The sequence below is a fragment of the Strix uralensis genome, chromosome 8, assembly GCF_047716275.1.
Source record: "Strix uralensis isolate ZFMK-TIS-50842 chromosome 8, bStrUra1, whole genome shotgun sequence".
NCBI lineage: Eukaryota > Metazoa > Chordata > Aves > Strigiformes > Strigidae > Strix > Strix uralensis.
The window spans coordinates 2136487-2156923 of record NC_133979.1 but is presented as its reverse complement, the minus strand read 5'-3'; the positions used below and the strand labels follow the sequence as shown (position 1 = coordinate 2156923).

The 20437-nt window shown below is 48.1% G+C and overlaps 3 protein-coding genes across 3 annotated transcripts in view; 2 read left to right on the top strand and 1 right to left on the bottom strand.

Moving 5' to 3' along the window:
• SGIP1 (SH3GL interacting endocytic adaptor 1) overlaps positions 1–13276 on the top strand; it is a 58182-nt gene extending 44906 nt beyond the window's left edge. Inside the window, exons 19-25 of the mRNA XM_074875811.1 lie at positions 3510–3621; positions 4019–4174; positions 4647–4779; positions 5072–5274; positions 5701–5765; positions 6365–6529; positions 6950–13276. Coding sequence (XP_074731912.1) covers positions 3510–3621; positions 4019–4174; positions 4647–4779; positions 5072–5274; positions 5701–5765; positions 6365–6529; positions 6950–6972 — 857 coding nt within the window. The 3' untranslated portion in view covers positions 6973–13276. The remainder of the gene's footprint in view (positions 1–3509; positions 3622–4018; positions 4175–4646; positions 4780–5071; positions 5275–5700; positions 5766–6364; positions 6530–6949) is intronic.
• A 1299-nt stretch (positions 13277–14575) lies between these two features.
• On the top strand, positions 14576–16857 carry DYNLT5 (dynein light chain Tctex-type family member 5). Its single transcript, XM_074877157.1, has 3 exons — positions 14576–14639; positions 14767–14891; positions 15732–16857. Exons 1-3 carry the CDS (start codon positions 14603–14605, stop codon positions 15933–15935), a joined length of 366 nt encoding a protein of 121 aa, XP_074733258.1. The 5' UTR covers positions 14576–14602; the 3' UTR covers positions 15936–16857.
• Positions 16858–16926: 69 nt separating this feature from the next.
• On the bottom strand, positions 16927–18574 carry INSL5 (insulin like 5). The gene is made up of 2 exons (XM_074877156.1): positions 18400–18574; positions 16927–17165 (listed from the first exon to the last, which is right to left on the bottom strand). Exons 1-2 carry the CDS (start codon positions 18572–18574, stop codon positions 16927–16929), a joined length of 414 nt encoding a protein of 137 aa, XP_074733257.1.
• Positions 18575–20437: the final 1863 nt, after the last annotated feature.

Genomic DNA, 20437 nt, shown 5'->3' with positions numbered 1-20437 from the left:
AAGGCGATCTGCTGAGCTTGGCATCTATAACTCAGGGCATGAAATGCCAGAAGAGAAATTACCTTTTGTTTCTGGGTTTGGCTTTTTTTGTGCTAAGATCCATGTATCTGCAGAACGTGGGGTGGTTTGTTTGTGTGAGAAGAGGCGTGGTGCAGCTTTGGGGATGCTCTCCTGGGTACACCAGGATCGCTGGTACTCAGCTGTCCTTGCTCCGCGTCTCTATTTTCCACCTTTGTGTAGGGAAAAGTAAGGCAAAAGAACCTGATGTGCTGCTTATGGCTGGATCCAAAGCTCCATAAAGTGAATTTTCTCCAGTATTATCAGGTCATTTTGCCAAAATGAGCAGTTTCTAAAAATAACTGCTGAAGCAGTCACTGAAAAGCCAGATTTTTGGTGGAGATGTGCCACAGTGACTACACTTGTCTCTCAAGTTTCTAGATAAGAGTTTTAGGGCTTAAAATAGATTATACTTTTTACATTAAAGTTTTTATTTAAAAAATTGTTTAGTCTCTGAAGCCATTAAGAGAGGAATATATAGGTTCATGAAGGAAGAGTGGAGGGAACCGAGAACGCTGAATGCCAAATACATCCCCATGATTTTTATTGAAAGTCAGATTAGAAATGTGGAGGATGTTTTGTGGCTGTTCAGATGAACTCAGATTTTCAAAGGCCAGCTGAGTCTGGTAATAGAGATAGGTGAGACAAGCAGGTTCCTTCTTGCACATACAATTTTTCATTCTGGAGAATGAAGACATCTCATATACATACAGAGAAATGGTGGAAGAAATGAGCTTGAAAATCAGGGGAAAGGCACGTTGGCATGAGAGACATCTACCCCTCGTTTGATGCGCCGGTGCAGGGTCTAGGCTAAACCCAGCTGCAGTCGGAGCGCGTAAGTTTGGGAGGTGTTTTATTTTCTCTCCCAAAGAATAATGATTATATTGCCAAGAACTGTGGGCTCTGCTGCTGCTGGATGGCTAAAGACCTTCCTCTCACCTTCCCTGCTGAGATAAGCCTGATGTTCCTCTGCTGGGTGATACCTCCAGTTCTCACCCCACTATAGCCAGTCTGCATTGACGTTTTTTGAATCTCATCTGTATTTCTGGGTGGATGTGATGAGGATATCCCACTGCATGCAGCTGGATTCAACGCGCTTGGGGGGGGCCGTTGCTCTGGGTGTGGGGAGCAAGGACGCACTCTCTGATAACCCAGCAGTGGTGGCTACGGAAAGAATTTATAAAAAAAAGACATTACCTTCCCAGTCTGCGGTGCTACCCCGTGGCCCTGCATGTCCCCTCTGCCCCACGGCCAGGGATTGCAGCGTGGCTGAGATAATCTGTGTGTTGGGTGGGTGCCGTGAAGCACCTGCTCTTTAACAGGACGTTTGCCGAGTCCCTGATGGGTAGCTCGGGGCTGTACCCTCAGAAGCAGAAGGCTTGGGGAGGCATGTGCTGCCTCCCTGGGGTCATTAGGATAATTAATGTGTGTGTGTGGTGATGGGTCTGATGTGAGATGCTCGGTCTGCCTGTCCGGTGCGCTGGGACAGCCGGATGTTCTGCACTTACTGAGCATCATTATTCTGGGCTGTGGCTGAAATCACTCATTCCCCTGAGTCTCTTAAGACGTATGACCAAGAGGGAAACACGTGGCTACATGAATATTTTACACCCTTTCATGCTACATTAGACATTTGAAGGGAAAATCCCCGCACCGGAGAGGCTCATCTGTGCCTTTAGGAGAGAGCAACTTTGCTTTTATACATTAACGCACTGCCTGCATGGACGCATTTGTAAGGCGTGAGGAATCCTTGTCTGCGAATAACATGGTTTTTCACCTTTAATATATCAAAACTCAAAGTGTAATTTAAGTGACAGAAGTGCTTTCCCCAGGAGACGCTATGAGTCCTGATTTCTTGCACCCAAACCCTATTATTTACTCACACAAAATTTGCAGCAGCCAGCCAGGACCTTTTAGTACATCACACAAAACCCAGGGCAGGTTGCTTAGATGTGAGGTGAAAAGCAACAGGCAACGGGGCAGCGGTGGGAAGCAGCCGGTAAAGAAGGGAGGGGATTATTTTTCAAGATAGTTCAAGCAGAAAAGCAGGAGCTCACCAGAAAGATGCTGCATTTCTCCCGGTTGTTTTGCTTTTCCCCCTGCCCCACTGCCTGCGGAGGTGTTGCCCTTCCCCAGGCTGGTGTTTAATCTTTTAGCTGCTTCAGCTGAAGCTGGCACATGCTTGCATGGCCTAAAGGAATTAACGGGCTGAATTAACGGCCCGTTTCACCTGCCTGATTTGGGACCTGTAAATGAAGGTAACAGAGTAAGGGGGTCCCTGGGTAAGCTGCCCCTCCACAGACCTTTGCTGTTTCTTTTTAGCTGGTTTGGGGCAAAATTATCCTTGTGCTTAACCTGATGTACAAACTGTGGTATAAAAAAAGGTTCCAAAATGGTGCATTGCAGAGAAATAGATAAGGCTGAGCTGGTAGTGCCAGGGCAGGGATGGTGACCTCTTGAGGACTTTTTTTGGGTGCCTGGGGAATCAGTGGGCAATCAAACACTAACCCCAGGCTGATTTTTCAGCACTTTCCCTGGGGAAGAGGCAAGAGCTTTGCCGCGTCAACAGCCCCTGCTCGCTCTCCTCTTGGTGGCAGGTGCGAGGAGTGGGACATTGTTCACCATGCAGGGTTTCCAGCATGCCCAGGGCTTCTGGTGTACGTTTGTGGTGATGCTTTCATCCTCAAATGTTTTTTGGACACAGGCTTTCCTGGCCAGCCAAGGAAACCTGCGTGTGATCATGCAGGGCTGAATTATTTTAGAGACTGGCTAGCGTCCATGGACGCACAGCATGACCAAAGCAAAATTTCCCTTTTTTTTTTTTCCAATCACCTAAATAGCCCGTGGATTGAGCATTCTAGATTTGCAGCCAGAGTCCCGCATTCTCCATAGTTCCAGATTTCTGACGATTTGCAGATTTGCTGTAGCGTACCACAGGCTTTGTGGGGTGAGCAGCTGTGGCGGGGGGGTTTGCCAGGCACGCCGGGCAGGAGAGGGGAGTGTGTCAGGGATCCCCACAGATTGGGGTTCCCGCAGGCAGGAATTGAGGCAGCGTCAGCTTTCCCTCAGGCAGCCTCAGCTATCCAGCCAAGGGACAACGAACCTCCCCAGCCCCTCTTGACAGGGCCCAAAAACCTACTGTAAAAACTGTCATGCAAAGCCTGCCGTGTGCAGCCCCTCCGGAGCCGTGCCGGGGGGGTACTGCTGCCCCCGCATGCTGCTCGTGGCCGGGGCTCCTCCATTATTTTCTTTGCTTGCTTTTGCAGGGGAGGGAAAAAAATAATTTTTAAATGTTTTTAAAGCCTCATCCAAAGCCTGGGGGATTTTTTCTTAATATTTGCCCATAAAGCTAGGCTGGGGTTCTTGGTGAGCACTCCCTTGCCGCAACCCAGGGGGGGAGCGGTGCTGTTTCGCTCTGCACGTAAGAAATGGAGGTTTTTGCTCTGTTGCAGGCTCGTCGCGGGGACCCAGCCCCCTCACCATGGGGGCACAGGACACCCTGCCTGTCGCCGCCGCCTTCACAGAAACTGTCAACGCGTACTTCAAAGGGGCCGACCCGAACAAGTAGGTGCTGACCGACGGGGTCTGGGTGTGGATACGGGCGGTCCAGGGCTCAGGACAGGCTTGGGGTGCTGTGGAGGCTTTGGTGAGCATCTGGATGGATGGGGAGGGAGGAAAGGATGGGCTCTGGGCTCCGCACACGCACGTGCTGGGGTGCCAGTGCACTGCACCTGGCAGGGTACAGGGTCAGGATGCTCCTGGGGCGTCCCCACAAGCATCAGTCCCCATCCCCAGCAGGCTGCCAGCCTTTGCTGCTATCTCAGCTCGCTCTGGTTTAGGATAGTAAGAAGCTTAATACCCTGGCACAGTGGGTGGGAAGTGGGGGGCAAACCCTCCCCTCCTGCTGCATTTTGAGCCCCCCGTTTCCTCCCCCCCTCGGTCTCTGTGTCCGGCGCCACAGGTGTATCGTGAAGATCACGGGGGAGATGGTGCTGTCGTTTCCAGCGGGCATCACCCGACACTTTGCCAACAACCCCGCTCCGGCGGTGCTCACCTTCCGCGTGCTGAACTACAACAGGCTGGAGCACGTCCTGCCAAACCCCCAGCTCCTCTGCTGGTAAGCCCCTGCCTCACCAGCATCCCAAAGGAAGAGGATTTTTTGCCAGAAAAATGGGGTGCTTTGCAAAAGCACATGGCCCAAAGTACGCCCTGATTTGGGGAAGGAAACTCTCAAGCCCTTAAATATTTGCTGGAGCACTCCCTCTGAGAGCAGCCCCTTTGCCAGGTGGAAGCGCATCAGGAGAGAGGAGCAATTGCTTTGATGGGGTTTGCTTGGTTTTTGTGCCTCGCTCTGCTCATTAGACCTCCTTTTTTGCAAACTGAGATGACCTACAGGTTGTATCTGCCATGCCTCCCCGGAGATATCTGAGGACAAGGCAGAGATGTGCGGGAGGGAGGCAATATTTCTATAAATGTGGGATTAAATGTGATCCCAGCTGGCAGCTGGCGCTGCTGCCCTGCGTGCGTTGTTGAAAAGCTTTGTTCCACCGAGGCGGCTTATGTGAAGGGTTAATTCTCCCTCTGTGCAGCGACAACACGCAGAGTGACGCCAGCACGAAGGAGTTCTGGGTCAACATGCCAAATCTGATGACTCACCTAAAGAAGGTATCGGAACAGAAACCACAAGCCACCTATTACAATGTGGATATGCTCAAATACCAGGTACGGAGTTTTTTGTAAGATAAAACTGTGGTGTAAGTCTGTGCTTAACTTATAGATGTAAAAGATGGTATTTCCCTAGTGCAGAGCGGAGATTACGTGAGTTGAGGGCATGCTATCCCGCTAGTCCCTTCTGTACGTCACTAAATTGCCTGATTTTGAGCCCAGTACAAACTTTCTATGAGAATACAAGGTATTGTCTCCTCTGAAACCAAATGCAATGACCGTGTCTGTAAAATGGGATTTCTCCCTTCACCCCTATGGAAACTAAATGTTTTTTCTGTCATTTTGGAAGGTATCTGCCCAGGGTATTCAGTCTACTCCATTAAACCTTGCAGTGAGCTGGCGGTGTGACCCTGCAAGCACTGACCTCCGCATTGACTACAAATACAATACAGAAGCAATGACCACACCAGTAGCTCTAAACAACGTCCAGTTCCTCGTCCCTGTCGACGGAGGAGTAACCAAACTTCAAGCTGTGCTTCCTCCTGCTGTCTGGTAGGAACTGCTCACCCGACAAAGAGCTCGTTTGCTGCCTCTGCCATGTCCCTGCCTAAAAGAGCCATCCTGCCTGCTGGCTGCAGGAGGGGGATTGCCCTGGGAGGTGTCTGCAGGCAGGAGCTGGGGGCCCAAATCTGTCCTCCTCTTGCAGGAGTAAATGCGCAACCCCACTCTGATCTTTTTTTTTTTTTCCTTGCCATTCCCACAAGCAGTCAGAGCTGAACCCATGCACGCAGGCAGTAGAATAACAACCCTTATTTCGTGTTTTGGCTACTTTTATCTGGGGCTGAGCTCCCAGAATTGCAGCTCTGGAGAGCAGCACCAGAGCTTCCCCCTCGGCCCACAGAGCCTTTACCAAAATTCAAATGACTCCTTCGTAATTTCTCGTTTCCTACAGAAATGCTCTTCTTCATGTGTTTTTAGGAATGCCGAACAGCAAAGGATATTGTGGAAGATCCCTGATATCTCTCAGAAGTCAGAAAACGGAGGTAATCTTGCAAATGTGCATGTTATTAACTCTGAATACTTAAATCAGACACTGACCCATTTATCATGCCTGCACACAAGTCCAGACACACGGATTCCCACTGGCGCTTGCCGGGGGAGGGTGCTATTTAAAGCTAGGGGTGAAGAGCTTTGAAAAGTGGGGATCTGTGCCACTGATACCTCTTTGCCAATCACTGTGCCGTCATGGAGGAAGGGTATTAACACCCTGGGTTTGGATGCGGTTGTTCATCAAGTCCTTAGCTTCATTGACCCTCACTGCGTTTGAAGGCTGAGGGCGTACATTGGATCCCCGTTGCGGGTACCACAGCCTCCCGTGGGTTGCTTCTCCACACGCAACCCACCCAGCTCAGCTGCTTTGTATCGCTGGGGTGTCTGAAAAGTAAAAATCTGCTGGGAGGGTGAGGGGGTTTGCCTCTGGTCTCACCCCAGGGGTGCTGCTGGCTCGGGGACAACAGTGGGAGAGGGCTTCGCTTGAAGCGCTTTGGGCATTTCCTTGCCTTTGCTGGCAAACCTGGCCCTAGGATGCGCGACGTGCCTCTTCGGGCTTGTAAGGGTCTCGTGCGGGACTTTTAAATCGCAGGTGTGGGGTCTCTCCTGGCCCGATTCCAGCTCTCAGAGGGGCCGAGCACCCCGGCCCCCCTGGCTGTGCAATTCACCAGCGAGGGGAGCACGCTGTCCAGCTGCGACATTGAGCTCGTGGGCGCTGGGTACCGCTTCTCCCTCATCAAGAAGAGGTTTGCAGCAGGTAGGTGCCTCGCCGGCGGCTCCTCTCGGGATGGCAGTGGCCCCGACAGTCCCCTCCGGCTGCGCTGGCACACCTGGCACTGCCCTTGCTCTGTATTTGTTGGCTGTTCGAGCCCAGAGGTCCCGCTGCAGCACGGGGTGAGGGGCTAGCCGGTAGCAGAGGAGCAAAGCTCCCTTGCATGAAATAAATCCTCCTGCTGCTAACAAGAGCCTTGAATGTCATGGGCTCTTTTCTGTGCGTGGGTCCTGCGGGAAAGGCAAGGTCTGGGGATCTCCAGGAAGAGCTTTTGCCCCACTGCTACAGAGAAAGACAAGTATTTTTTCTTTTGACCCATTGCTGCGTAAAAATACAAGTATTTGTATTTTTATTGGGAATCGGGGCTGCTCCCTCCCCGCAGCTGATGTCTGATCCCATTTCTAGGTAAATACTTGGCCGATAACTGATGGAAGCTTATGCAAGTCTATGGAAAATAATATGGAAAATACCCAAGGACTGCTGTGCGCGGAACGGGTTTTAATTACAGTTTAAGGAAAATGAACTAAATCCTGCACTCGGGACATTTCTGCTGGAAGTGTTGACAACTTTCAGCATTTTTTTTCCTTGGAAAACACCGTCTTGACCAGTCCTACAGTATTTACTTCTAGATGTAACATTGTTAATGGTTTTAAAATGTAATTATTGTATTTGTAAATTGTACTCATTCCAGTAAGGCTGTATTTTGGCAGTTAGACACTTGAGTTTTAGCATTTTACCATTCATGAAATGGATGTAATTTAAACTGTGGTATATAAATTTAATAGTAGTACTGTTGAATGGCACAATGCTTACAGAGGTAGATTACATTTTGTCAATATATACGATTTAAATACAATATGGATAGCTGTTATGAAGGGGGTGCCTCATAAAAAAGAGTTAAGTAGAACCGACATGCTGATTTACTTTTTCTTCAGTCCTTAGTATGTCTCATGGTGATGAATAAAAAACTCTATCTTCAGGTTTAGCTGGTTTAACTCCAGAAAAATATTGCTGTAAATGTGGAGGTTCCTAATACAGTCTCCCAGCAAAATGCAGGAAAAAATGTCACTTCTACAAAGAGTATTTAGTTCAAATTCCAAGAAGCCTCCGTGAACATGCCCGTGTTCTCTTACAGCTGCAGATTAACCGTCAGGAGTCCCAGCAGTGGGTGCACAGGTGACGAGAGCTTCTCTTTGCCCCATGTCCTTACATTTTGCAGTGATGCAGATAAGGAGATTAGCAGGCAAAGAGGCTGGGTAGTAAATCTGAGCTCACAGCACTGTCCAGAAATGTTACTGCTGTTTTTAAGGACGCATTTTCCGAGCAGTCTCCAGATTTTGGGTTGTTTCTACATTCCTTTGCTTGCTTCTTCTGGTTCTTTTCCCCATTTTTGAAAGCCCCACGGGTTTAGAAAATGCTTTAAAGACATGCAGCCCCCCCCCCCCCAATGCCTTTCCATTTTACCACCTAGGCAGGAAAGTATTTATGTACAAACACTGGAAAAAAAATGCAGCCTGAGCCTGACCCTTGGTTGGATGCCCGGCACTGGCGGGGGACGGGGGAGCAGGAACAGCACGGGGGGGCTGCCGAAAACAAGCAGCTATCTCGTGGAGATGGGAAAACCCACAGAAGTGCTAAACAGGAGCCTGAGGGGGAAAAACTGTCCCTCTGTGTTTTCCCTGAGCCAGCTGGGCACTGCGTGCTGCTCCTCTCCGTGCATCGCCTGTGCAGCGTTTGATTTCTAGTTGATGTTAGTCTCAGCCTACTGCTGGCAACATGGTGATAGCGTTCACGGCACTAACGGGGTGGAATCTGCCAAGATAGAGAACTTGTTTTAGTGGGAGAATTTGGTGATATGAGGAAAAAAGAAGGGATCTTTTTGAAATTAATTGCAGTTGCTGTTCAGATGCAGAGAAGTATAGGATCATATGCTGAACGGGGTGCTGGGGACTCTAGAAATGAGTGAGATGACAAATAGTGCTAATTTTACAGTCACAAATGTTGCCAGGATTAGGCTCGTGCATTTGCGTTAGAAAACAGACTGTGCATGTTGGGAAGTGCTTGCTCACAGAGCAGTTTGGAGTGACGTAAGGAAACAGAAATCCATGCCCATCTTAAAAGAAAATAAGGAAATTTGAAGATATTTCAGTTCTGAGATGACTCCCAGACTGAGATATGTATGATAGGGTCGTTGAGTTGTGTGCATGCTCACAAAAGGTACCAACACAGAAGATAAAGCACAATTCAGTTATGCAGCTTCATAAATCTTTGCAGTTTTTGAAATCAAGTACTCCTGGATGGAGTGTTCAACTACATTAATAATTTTTCCCCTGAAATGGAAATATGTATAAACTGTGTAGCCTACCCCTTTCTGACATAGGAATACGGGGCAAAATCTAAGAATCAGTTTTTGCATAATTGGTTCATGCTGTGTACAATTGTTATAAACTCATGCTTCCAAAAGAGATCTATGTTGTAGTCCTGAAAATAAGGATTTTATAATGTAAATATTACCAGAACATAGATATTTTACTTTATATTTCATTTGAAAGACAAGGTGTTTACATTAGCATTGGGTTTTTAAATGCTTTTTAAACAAAAAAACCCATAACCCAAAGCTCCCAAGCTTGTCCCATTTGTGCTGTCCCACAAAACGGAGGTCATATTTCCTGGGCGCATGGTGGTGCTGGTATACAGCCCCCGTGGCCTGGGTAGAAACATGAGGAAGTCCTGCACCCTTTCTGGGGTGAATTGGCTGGCAGACCAGAGTTCGGTGTGCCAGCACACTTGCAGCCCTGTGGGGACACAGTCCCTTTCCAGCCACCGGCAGGTGACACAAAACAGCTATTCCCAGCCTGCAACACAAGGACCAAAACCAGCGGTTTGGGACAGGTTTTTTGCATACTGCTTTTGCCAATTTTTCGCGTAGTGTTTCAGTTCACTAGGTGTTTGTTTGCTCAGGAGCGTTGAACTGCGTGTCTCCGCTTTCCCTCCCAGCACGACCACCCCTCTGGGCTCCCTTGCAGGGAGATGCTGGTCCGTGTTGATGTTTTTTTTCCTGCCCTGTTTGATGTCTGAGCAGCGAGGCAGATGCTTATTTTGTTGGGTGTTCATCTTCTCGCACGCTGTACAAGCGTGGCACCCCAGTGTTACCCCGTGTGGGGAGGGGAACAGAACAGTTGCCTTTCTAAGTCTGAAGTGCAGGAGCCTGGCCTTTCTGCCTGGCTTTGAGAAGGTGTCAGCAGAAAAAAAGATTATGGGCAGCAGCTTGGGATGTATCCAACTTAAATTTAGAGCACCAAATAGGGGCACATACAGGGATGTTTATCCCACTTCCAGCTTCTGTAGTAGCGGCGAGAGCCCAGAGAGGCCACTGGGGATGCGCTGCCCTGTGGCATTCAGGGCACTCAAGCTCTGCAGGCTTCTCCTCTGCTTTTAGGCAGGAAAACCTGTGTATTTTCAGGGAATGCATCTGTTTGGTACTCCCTGCCCGCTAGCGGAGAGCAGCCCCGTCAGCAGGGAGTTGAAAAGGTGGCGATTTGGTTGCCTGTGTCACCTGCGTTTTGGGAGCTAAGCGTCGGCGCTCAGTTTCCAAGCGTGTGGTCCAGCAGATCTTTTGCCAAGTCAGGCTGAGGCTGAAAAGGGGGCTCAGCCCTCCAGCACCGCCCAGCACTGGCACCCCTTAACTCAGCAGCACTCAGATCTAACTATCTGAGGAAAAAAAAGATACATAAAGGAGGCATTAAAATAATAAATAGGTATGATGCATGCACAGAAAGGCTTTAGCTTGGTTACTCGTGTGGACCTTTCCCTTTAGACTGTGTCCTCAGCCACGGAGGCTGAAAATCCCCTGAGGGGTTTTCCTCTGGGGTCCCTGGTAGCCGCCAGCAGCCCATGCCGGCAGGGTCAAGGTGCCTGCTGACGGAGCGGGAGCGTTTTTCCCCACAGACACCTGCAGACTTGGGTCTTTAGATATTAGGAGCAGCAAGTCTTTTGTTTGCAACTTTCCTTCTTCTGTTTGTTGCAAATATTGACGATTCTCAGCCAGCTTACGGTGCTCCTCACAGGAGACATTTCAGACCAATTTTCTACCTTTAACAGTATTTCTTAGTAACTATGAAATTGCTCAATAATATGAAATACTACCAAATAATAAGCTTTTCATCTGGTGTTTGCATTTGTTCTTAAATATCACTCCCCTGTTGTAAAGCTTCCTTTTATTTTTGCTGTGAGGCCACTGTCCATTAAATTCCTATTCCTGCCCAGCTGGTGTGAGTTCTCAGTGAGAACGTGTGTGGCTTCACTCGCAAAAGCTTTGTCACACGAGCGTGATCTTGTACCGAGGAAGTTACACATCTGCGTGCTTCTCCTGACGCAGGCTGGACTTAAAGATTTTAGTGCTGTTATATGGTATTTCAGTTAAATTTATTTTGTCTTCAGTGTTGCCTTTCAGGATTTATCTATTAGTTTTTTAAAACGTAGGTGGGTGGAAAAAAAAAAGTTTATGTAAAAATGACATCCTGTTTTGGCCAGGCAGGGAGGGGATGGGGAGGAAGGGCAGTTTCCTGGGCAGGCTGCAGGCACCGTCACACCGTTGCTGTGGGATGCTGTCGGGGCATCTCTCACGGCAGCGCCCAGGGTTTGGGCTCTGTGGGGAACACCAGAGAAATATCCTACTTAAAGTTATCAGTTTGAAGCCACGCATACCTGCAGGTGAGACCCGTCTGCCTTCTCCTTTTAACAGGATCGCAGGGCCCCAGGGTAGTTGTTTAGTGCCCAGTCATAAAAATTGGTCAGTTCGTGCACGGGCGATTATTTTCCTACCAAGGTCCCTGCCAAGACCTTGCCATGCTGCCCACACTGCCACAAGTCATACTTGTCTTCATTTACCTAATTCTAGATGACTCGAACCAGCCGGCGATGTCACTGTTGAACTGCAGCTGCAGAGATTCCTGCAGCAATAGCACCACGTACAGAGTCACCGTTTCACTTTCTTGCAGCAGAAGCATTTTTAAACGGCTGGACTGCAATGAAAAGGTGACATATTTTTTAAATGACCTAAAAGAAAGTCAAACACCTTTTACTAAAAGTGTTCAGCCCTCCTCGGACCTCTCCCTCAGCTCCCCATCTCCTCCAGCAGCAGTGCAGTTCCTGGGCCCACCAGGCACGTGGTGCAGTTCTGTGTCGCAGAGGAATCCTGCTCCATTTTACCTTTTTTTTTTTTTAAAATACGGCCCACAGGTCTGTTACCCAAACACCCAAGATCCACTTGAGAAAGCCACTTCAATGCACTGAATATGGAGTGATTTCTTTCCCTACCCTTTTATTGTTTTTATGTGAAAATGTCTTGGTTAAAAAACTTAATTTTGAAGCTTACCATGACCAAAATACATAACATCATCACATTGCACTTTCATGGTAAGAAATTACTGTCTCAAAGATTTCATTTCATAGCCAGAATTCTTCTTTTCTTCTTTTTCTCACAATTTCTCAAGGAAATTAACTCTTGCAGAGCTGGGGAGTTTTTATGATCATCAATATTTTAATTCTTATTTCACTGCAATGCGAGATAAAGATCTGCAGAAATACTCCCCACCTCCTGTGTGAACTCCCCTATCACTGCAGGAGGAGTGCAGATAATGCTGCTGACAATTCTTCTTAAAATCATGAGCGTTAGTGTGACAATGCTCTTCAAAGGTTTACACACAAGCAGGACTTCACTACAGGCCAAGCAGTATGTGACAAAACACGCCAGGTTTTAGCAAGGCATTCAAAATACCTTATTCCTCCGTTCAAAATCCCTCTCTTTCTGAACAGAGGGCAAATTGCAGCGGACGTGCCGTCCTTCTGTTGGATTCATAATCCATGCAGGAGGGGTTTTCCACCCCAAAAATGCTCTAAGGTTGATGAAATCACCCAGTTGCTTTGACGGCATAAAAAGTATGGAGATGTTTATCGTGGTCTGAGAGAGGAATCGAGTCAGGTTGTGGTCTGAAGCTCCGGCACGGGCTGGTGGGTGGAGGGCACAGGAAAACCTTGCCGTGACACCTCTGAACCCCGGGGAAACCCCAGACTGAATTGGATTTCCCCGTGTATTGCCCTGTATCATTTTATGAACTCCCTCGTGTATAAAATGTTTATAAATATTTGTGGATTAAGATACACAGGTCTATTTTTAAGATTTAAGTTAAATAAGTTAATTAATGGCTGGCCTTTTTTGCCTAAACGTGCAATGAGATATATTATACCTTTAGTCTACGATGGCCTAGGTACTGCTTAGTCTGTGATGAAAACTTTGCTGCTTACCTACTGTTCTCAGAGAAAAAAAACTGTAAAAGACGTACAGGTTTGTTGCACACGGACTATTGCAGCAAAGCTTTGTATTTGACCACTGGTAATATGAATGTGTTGTATTGACTTGTTGAAGATAATCATGAAACAACATATTTTAAATGTTACTTGCCTTATAGATTAGAATACGACTATGTGGATATCATTTTTGTAAATAAGGTTTTTTATAAATGTCTCTCCTCCATTCTCCCCATCACCCATTTCACAAAATCTTGAATATGCAATTATTTACCATGCATAATGTTGCAACAAATAAATCCCCACATCAGAACAAAGTTTATTAATTCTATACATAAGAACTACATTAAATACCCAATTGAGTTGCAATTTAAATGTGATTTTTTTTTTTCCTTGAAAATAAATGAAAACTGTAAAACACTACTTTGTCTGAGTGAGCTTTGCTTGCACATGCAGGAGCACCCAGAGGAGCCGGGCAGAGGTGTCAGGGGCTGCCATGTCCCCAGTCTGAAATGTCATCGCTGCTGGAGCTACGTGCAGCTTCCCGGCCTGGGGACAGGTCGGGGTTGGCATGTGGGGACATGTGGGGATCCCCAGGGACTGTGGGGACAGATGGAGCTTGAGGGGTTACATGGGGGCTGCGGGGACACAAGTGACTGAGGCTGTGGGAGCTCATGGGTGTTGAGGGGGACCCATGGAGGTCATGGGGACATGTCAGGGCTGTAGGGAGACAGGGGGGCTGTAGGCACAGGTGGGTACCCATGGGGTCTGTAGGGACCTGTGGGATCCACAGGGATCCCCAGGGATCACGGGCACCTGTGGATGCCTGAGAGCAGCTGGTGCCTGCAAGTTGAGGCCTGTAACAATTAGTGATCCATTATACCTTAAATATTAAGAAATTATTTTATCAAACAGCATTTAACTTTGTATTTAACAAGGCCTGAGTGATTAAAATGTACAGAGAAAATATCCTAACTTTGAGAATAGATACATCCTGGCAGAAATGCTCAAAGGCGGCAGATAAGAAAGAACAGAGCTGGGAAACATCCAAGGAGAAGAAATTGTCATCAAAAGACTCATGACCATAAAAGGGAAAAAGGAGTAGGGGGCTAACTCCCCAAAGGACCACCCGAGACCCCCGTGTATGTGTAATTTTGCAACGCCAGCATTATGTAAATGTAATAGGCAGAAAGGTGGAGACTTCTTGGAAAATATATAAATGTTCATGTCTTTAAGGTATATAAAGGATAAATTTTTAGTATATGCACGTTAGGCAGAAGGATCCCCCCGTGCATGCAGCGCTGCAATAAAGAATGCCTGCCTTCTAAAACTTCAAACTAAGTCTTAGAGGGTTCTTTTGAGACCGAATTTATGGTACCAGGGTGTGGGCTATGGAGACGTGGGGACCTGTGGAGGAGGCCATCGGGACACATGTGGGAAGCCGGGGAGACGCGAGCCATGGCGACCTGTGGAGGTTGCAGGGACCCTTTGGAGCCATGAGGGCATAAAGGAGCTGTGGGGAGGCCACAGGGACCCACGGAGGCTGCGGGGACATGGAGGCGGGGGGCGGGAGTGGGGAATGGCGGCCTGTACCGGCGACACCCGCTCGGGCTGGGCGGGAACGCGTAGCGGCGGGAGGGCGGCGGCCAGCGCCGACCCGCGGCCGCCGGGAGCCGCTCCCGGCGGCCGCGGGTCGGCGCTGGCCGCCGCCCTCCCGCCCTTCCGGCTGCCCTCAGCAACGGTGCGGGGATGCATGGCGGCGCAGCCGGCGGAGACCCCCGCTCGGGTAGGTCTGAGGGCCGGGCGCTTCGGGCCGGGCTGAGGGCACTTACGAAGCGCCTTCCTCTCTGGCTTCAGCGCGGTGGGTTTTCCCTCAGAAAAACTCGAGTTTAAGCTCGCCTCCTGCCTCTCAGGTCCCCCCAAACGCTTCCCGGTGGCGGCGGTGGATGATATCCTGAAGGATGTGCTGGGGAGCTGCCTGAGGGAGCAGCGCTACGAGCCGGGCTGGTGCAGGGACATGGCGAAGGACATGGCTGAGGTACCGCTGCCCTCAAGGCGCGAGGCGGCCATTTTGTGCTCACGCCTCGACGGGGTGTCAGGGAGGTGGCCGTCGGGGTGGGGAGGTTCCCAAATATAAATATAAAGTGTAAAACAAATGCTGGAGGAAGCCATCAATATGCATCAAGAGTTGCTCTCAGACAGGTGCAGGTTCATACAAGCTAATGATGACGTTTGTTCGAGCAATGGTGGCCGAGCACACGGTTCAGTAAAAACTCCATGCTGTGATTACCCCATCCAGAAATGCCATTAATAACTTTTAAGTATGTATCAGAACTTTCCAAAACAGGCCAGTTATATTAGTGGCTGCATTCTGCACAGTGATGCATGTGCAAGCTCCTCATCAGTTAAATCCAGGCTTGCTGCTGAGAAAAGACTACCTTGACCCTTTATTCTTTCACTTAATTTGGCCCAGAAGAGCTCATCAACATTAAAAAAGCAGTACTGTCTGCTCTCCCTTTCCCCTCTGTAATCATGAGGTAACTGAAAGCACATGGAGGAGAATGTGGTATTCACATACAGTAACTCCTTCCTTAACATCTGTGCTGGCATTTCTGTAGTCCAGCAGGATGGTGTGCCTGTTTTTAGCAGAGGGAAGTGTTGGTTCTCTTGTGAAACGACCGCAGCAGCGTACATGCCACCTGTCTGCGGGGCTGGGGGAGTTTGCAGGAGGTGTTTCAGATGCTGCAGTTCAAAGATTGTCATTGCAAGGGCTCAGTACTGCAGTGCTTGCACTTGTCTGTCCCAGAAAGCCAAATGCCTGAGCATCCCCTATAAAGAGAGCTCAGCACTTGTGTCTAAACATGTTTTTCTCTTGCAGGTTATTAAAGCTCGGGTAAAAGACCTTATGATACCGAGGTACAAGATTGTTGTGGTGACACATATTGGGCAGCTGAATGAGCAGAGCATGCAGATCGCAAGCAGGTGCCTGTGGGATCCTGTGAGCGATACGTTTTCGTCGTATGTGTTCAAGAACACTTCACTCTTTGCTCTTGCAAATGTCTATGCTGTCTATTTTGAATAAGTAGGTAGTTGAGTTTCACAGCAGAAGTGAACATTCAGACTAACTCTTCCTGTTCCTGATGTGGAGGACCTCCTGATCTGGAGTTGTGGAGGACCAAGGCAACTTTCACCTGTTTTGAAATGTGGTTACAAGAAGTTTTTTGGCAGTGAATGCAATAACTGTATTTCCCAGAGCTTTCTGTGAGAAGTGATTCTCTGTGAAATGCCTTTTTGCACCTGGTTCTAGCTGCGTTTAGAACCGAATATCCCTGTAATACTTTTTTCTCCCTGAATCTGCCCTCGCTACATGATGCCCAAGTAGAAACCACAGAGGGATTTTGGGAAAGTAAAACAAAAGCATTTTTATCCCCGTTAAATGGCGTTTGTGGGCAGTTAGGTTTATGCCAGGCCCCGTGGCCCCGGCTCCGTGCACACACCACGTTGCAGATGGGTGCCGTGTCCCGTCCAGCTGCCGTAGCTCGATGCTGCAATCCCCTTGCCCTGCCTGGGGGACGGAGGGATCCCTCCAGACCTTCCTGCTGGGCCGAGAGTTATCTTGGGTGGGCTCTGTGGTGGGAAGGGTAGAGCTTTGCTCGCCAGGGGCTGGCCTGCCTGCCCCAGAGTCCCAAGAAAAACCCTGAGTGCAGAGAAGGTGACCCAGAGAAAGTGGTTAGTTCTGCTTGGAGAAGACTATCTCAGCCCCATAGTGTTTGAAGTGGCTTATTTTATTACATTTTATGTGCAAAGCTGAAACTAGAACAGTAGTTAGATGGGAAGAAATAGTTGTGACTAAAAGTTTTAACTGCTGTAAACGCTTTGTGGAATCCAGACAATCCAGCCTGAACTGTCGCTGCAGCTGGTTTACACTGCAACTTTTAACATTCAGCTTTTACTCCCTAGTGTACTCCAAAGAATAAAGCTACAATTAAAGAATACAGCTGAAATTGTTGTGGTCGTGATTATTTTAATGCATGAAGGCTGTGACATTGAACCTCGTCAGCATCTGCTGCCTTTTAGCACAGGGAACTGATCTCTCTCTCACTGCAGCCGATGCTGCAGCAGGATGTAGTAAGCAACTTGGCTACTTCACGCTTTTTTAGCATAGACGTTTTCCTGGTGCGGTGCAGGTCTCGCTCTGTCTCAGGCTTGGTGTTGTGGATTTCTTCGCTGTCAGTCTCCAGCCTCTGGTCTGTGTATGTCGAGGAGTCAGCATAACCGTTTTCTTGTGAGAACGGCAGGGGATTTTCACTCTCTGTCATGTAAAAATCAGAAGGTAAGAATTAGAAGTCATGGAATCATGAGTAGTTATATTTATTTTTACTAGAAAGACAGACCAGCCTGCAGCCAGGGAGCTGAAAGTATTATCCTCCATGTTTCTGATGTACCAAATCCCCAACTTCCCACCAGGGCAGTATTAGATATGCAAGGCACACATTCTGTGATTAGCATGTTAAAAAACAGGAATTTATGGATTTATATTGAAGAGTGTTCTTGGGAGGAGTAGTTGCCTTATCAGTCTTACACTGATATATTTGCTTTGAAGAGTAAAACCATTACTTGATGTGTCGGTGGTGCTTGACCAGCATGTTAACCTGGAACTGCTTGGGGGTTTCCTGAAATGCAGATACTACGTTAAGGCATCGGATACCCCACATTTTCAGAGTTTTGGATGTTCCCACTTAAATTACGCTCAAGATTCACGTGTGTTTTAAGTACTGCAGTACAATCAGGGCGCTGCCTTGTGGAGTTTACAAAGGTATGGTAGTTCTCTTGATTAATTTAGCAGTGGGGGTTTCTTCTCCTTTAACAGACTCTGGGGTAGGGTGTTGCGGGTGGCATCACTTTTTATGTTTGTTTAAAGCTGCTGCTACAATAGAATTTTCAAAACAGGCAGATGTTACTGCATGGAGAGTGTAGAAAGCCTCTGTTCCTGTCATCTGCCTCATTTATGTTTTCTAGTTACTTTAAGCTATCAGAGTACAGGTTTCTAGCAGTGCATGTAATGGTTGAATTTTCTGACTCTGTCTAAAAATATAAATATATACAACACCATGTGAAATTACTTAAATTGCAGAGTGTATATTCAACATATTTTAATTATAATATTCTTAAGTTGTAATAAAGTTTCTGGTTTCTAGTGGGGAAAGCGGTGAAGATCAGCAGTAAAAAACTTGTCTCTGACATTTAAAATGTCATGACACAGAGATTTTCAGTGGCAGCCTTGGGCTTCACTCGTGGTTCCTGGGTTGACTTGGGAAACCTTGATCTTAAATGTTTTTTTATGTAGCACTAAGCTCAGCTGAGCAAGCTGAAGTTGCAGCAGCTCGCTGGCTGCCTCAGAGCAAAGCCCTTCGTGCCAGAGCTGCTCGTGTTTGGGGGAGTGGCAGGAGCCGGGGCACAGCTCTGCCCTGGGGTACAGCCCGCAGGTGAGTGGGTGCTTCCAAATCCCCTCAGAGCTAGGCCATAACACATTAATTAGTACTTACCAAACAGGTAGTGATAATCAGTCAAATGCCTTTTCCACCGAGAGCCGCCGCAGGTGAAGACGACGGCTCTGACAAAGTCCCTCCCGCAGAGCTTCACGGTGGTTCCTTCGCCTCTTCCTTCGCAGGCCGCGGCCAGGAGAGCCAGCGAGGCCAGCGCCAGCACCGCACCCCTCATTCTGCAGCTGCCCCACGTCCAGGCCGGGTGTCAGCAGGGCAGGAGGGAGCTGCGGGGCCAAGGTGGGGAGTTCGGCTGAAATCCTCTCATTTATACTGAGGGCCCATCCGCTCCACTGGGTAACGGCTTGTTCTGAGGATGACTTAATGTTTGCTAAAAACAAGTTAATCGCTTGTTTCCGGTAGTGTTTTAAGTGCTTTGGGATTTGTGCTGGGATTTCGGGCAGGTATTAAAGACTCCTTAGGACTGCGTAACAGCTTTACTATAGGAACACGTCTAGTATAACATGTTTATAGGGTACAGGCTTAGATCAATACCATTAATGTGTATGTTCTGCAGAAGTGAAAGGGTGTTTATTACATGATTTGCAGATAATGGGTTTTGTCTCTGTGTGCTTCCCACACAGCTGTGCTACTGCAAGCCTGTTGCCCAGTTGTGCCCGTTACCATAGTTTAAGCAATGTTGGGGCTTTTTCTGTGAGTGATCCCAAACTAAAATGGAGTTATCTCCTTCCAGTGATGTCAGCAGTTGCGTACCTCTTCATTATCCCTGCCACCTTCTCTGGCCAAGCATCCCCTGGTCAAGCTGGCAACCGCGGGCGCTTCAGAGGAACCTGCCAGTGCTGCACCCATGAGAAAATCAGGTACTGAGGGGGTTTTTGTGGCAAATATCAGCTTCCAAGTCTGCAAACGCCCTGCTGTGATTCCTGGTGTGGTGAGTGATAGGACACGATCCCCCAGCACGTGGAGCATTGGAGCTGTAGTAAACTGTACAGAGCAGCGTAGTTGTTTGATAGCTCGCGTCCGTAGGTATTCGCCTCGCAGCCACTCGATCCAGTGGAGTAGCTCCACTGCACCTGCACGGCACATGTTTCTGCAGCGAGGCCTGTGGTTATGGCCCTTGTCCCAAAAGGCATAGAAGAGAGAGGGAGAGGCTCTAAACAAGACACAGAAGAGCTCCAGATAGGCATCCTGGCTGTCCTTCTCCTCTTGGTACTACCTGAAAGACAGAAGTGGGTTCCCCAAAGCAGCGTGGAGCAGTGTTACTCTGCTCTGGGACCAGTAGCTCAGTTAGGAGAGCAGTCCCTTCCTATTGCTTCAGATGTTGTTGGCTGTAGCTGCCGTCTATAAAAAATTCTTGCAATAAAATGCCTTAAGGAGAAAATTTGACAATTATGAGGTCAGAAATCCCACGCTTAAGAACAAAATACATGAGGAACTTTGGAGATCTTTAGCACTTCCTAGCACCACAAGTGTTTTCCAGCACCATAATGTTGCAGTTAATTAGTTTACATGATGTGCAGGGTGAATTACGATGTGTTACAGCCTTGACAGAAAGCTCATTTTTTACCAGTAGCATTGGTAAGTAAACAGTCATCACCACCGATGGAAAATATATGGTGTATTTTGTACAGATTTGTAATAATGATTAACACATGATTCACCTTAATGGGTGTCTTTCTTTGAAATGTGCAAAGATTAATTTTATGTCAAGGATAAGCTTGCATGTTCACTGTAAAATGTGCCGAACACAGAAGGAAGTGAATGTTAATGCATCACAAATGATCTTTAACTTCAGTGATGTGTTTAAATGTTGGACGTTTATTGTCAGGCTAATGAGAGAGTCCGAATGTTCTGTATCTATAAAACACGCGTCTCGCTCCATCGTGCTGTCAGGAGCAGGCAGCTCTTACCTCCGTCAGTTGGCAGGCAGAGCCGGGCTTTTGTATCACCAGGCGGCCCTGCTGCACTCTCAGGCAATAGGCCTAAGCCTAGATCTTAGTCTTGACTACTCATCTGTAGGGATGCCCCATCCTTCCAGTGAGTAGTCAGTCTCTGAAAATCCTCAGAGACCCCATGGTGG

Excerpts from the sequence above, each read along its gene's own strand:
- DYNLT5 (XM_074877157.1), top strand. The coding sequence starts at position 14,603 with ATGCATGGCGGCGCAGCCGGCGGAGACCCCCGCTCGG. Across the intron at positions 14,640-14,766 it reads CGGCGGAGACCCCCGCTCGG|GTCCCCCCAAACGCTTCCCG; the intron begins GTAGGTCTGAGG and ends CCTGCCTCTCAG. Across the intron at positions 14,892-15,731 it reads TGGCGAAGGACATGGCTGAG|GTTATTAAAGCTCGGGTAAA; the intron begins GTACCGCTGCCC and ends TTTCTCTTGCAG.
- INSL5 (XM_074877156.1), bottom strand. The coding sequence starts at position 18,574 with ATGAGGGGTGCGGTGCTGGCGCTGGCCTCGCTGGCTCTCCTGGCCGCG. Across the intron at positions 17,166-18,399 it reads TGATTATCACTACCTGTTTG|AGAGTGAAAATCCCCTGCCG; the intron begins GTAAGTACTAAT and ends TTTACATGACAG.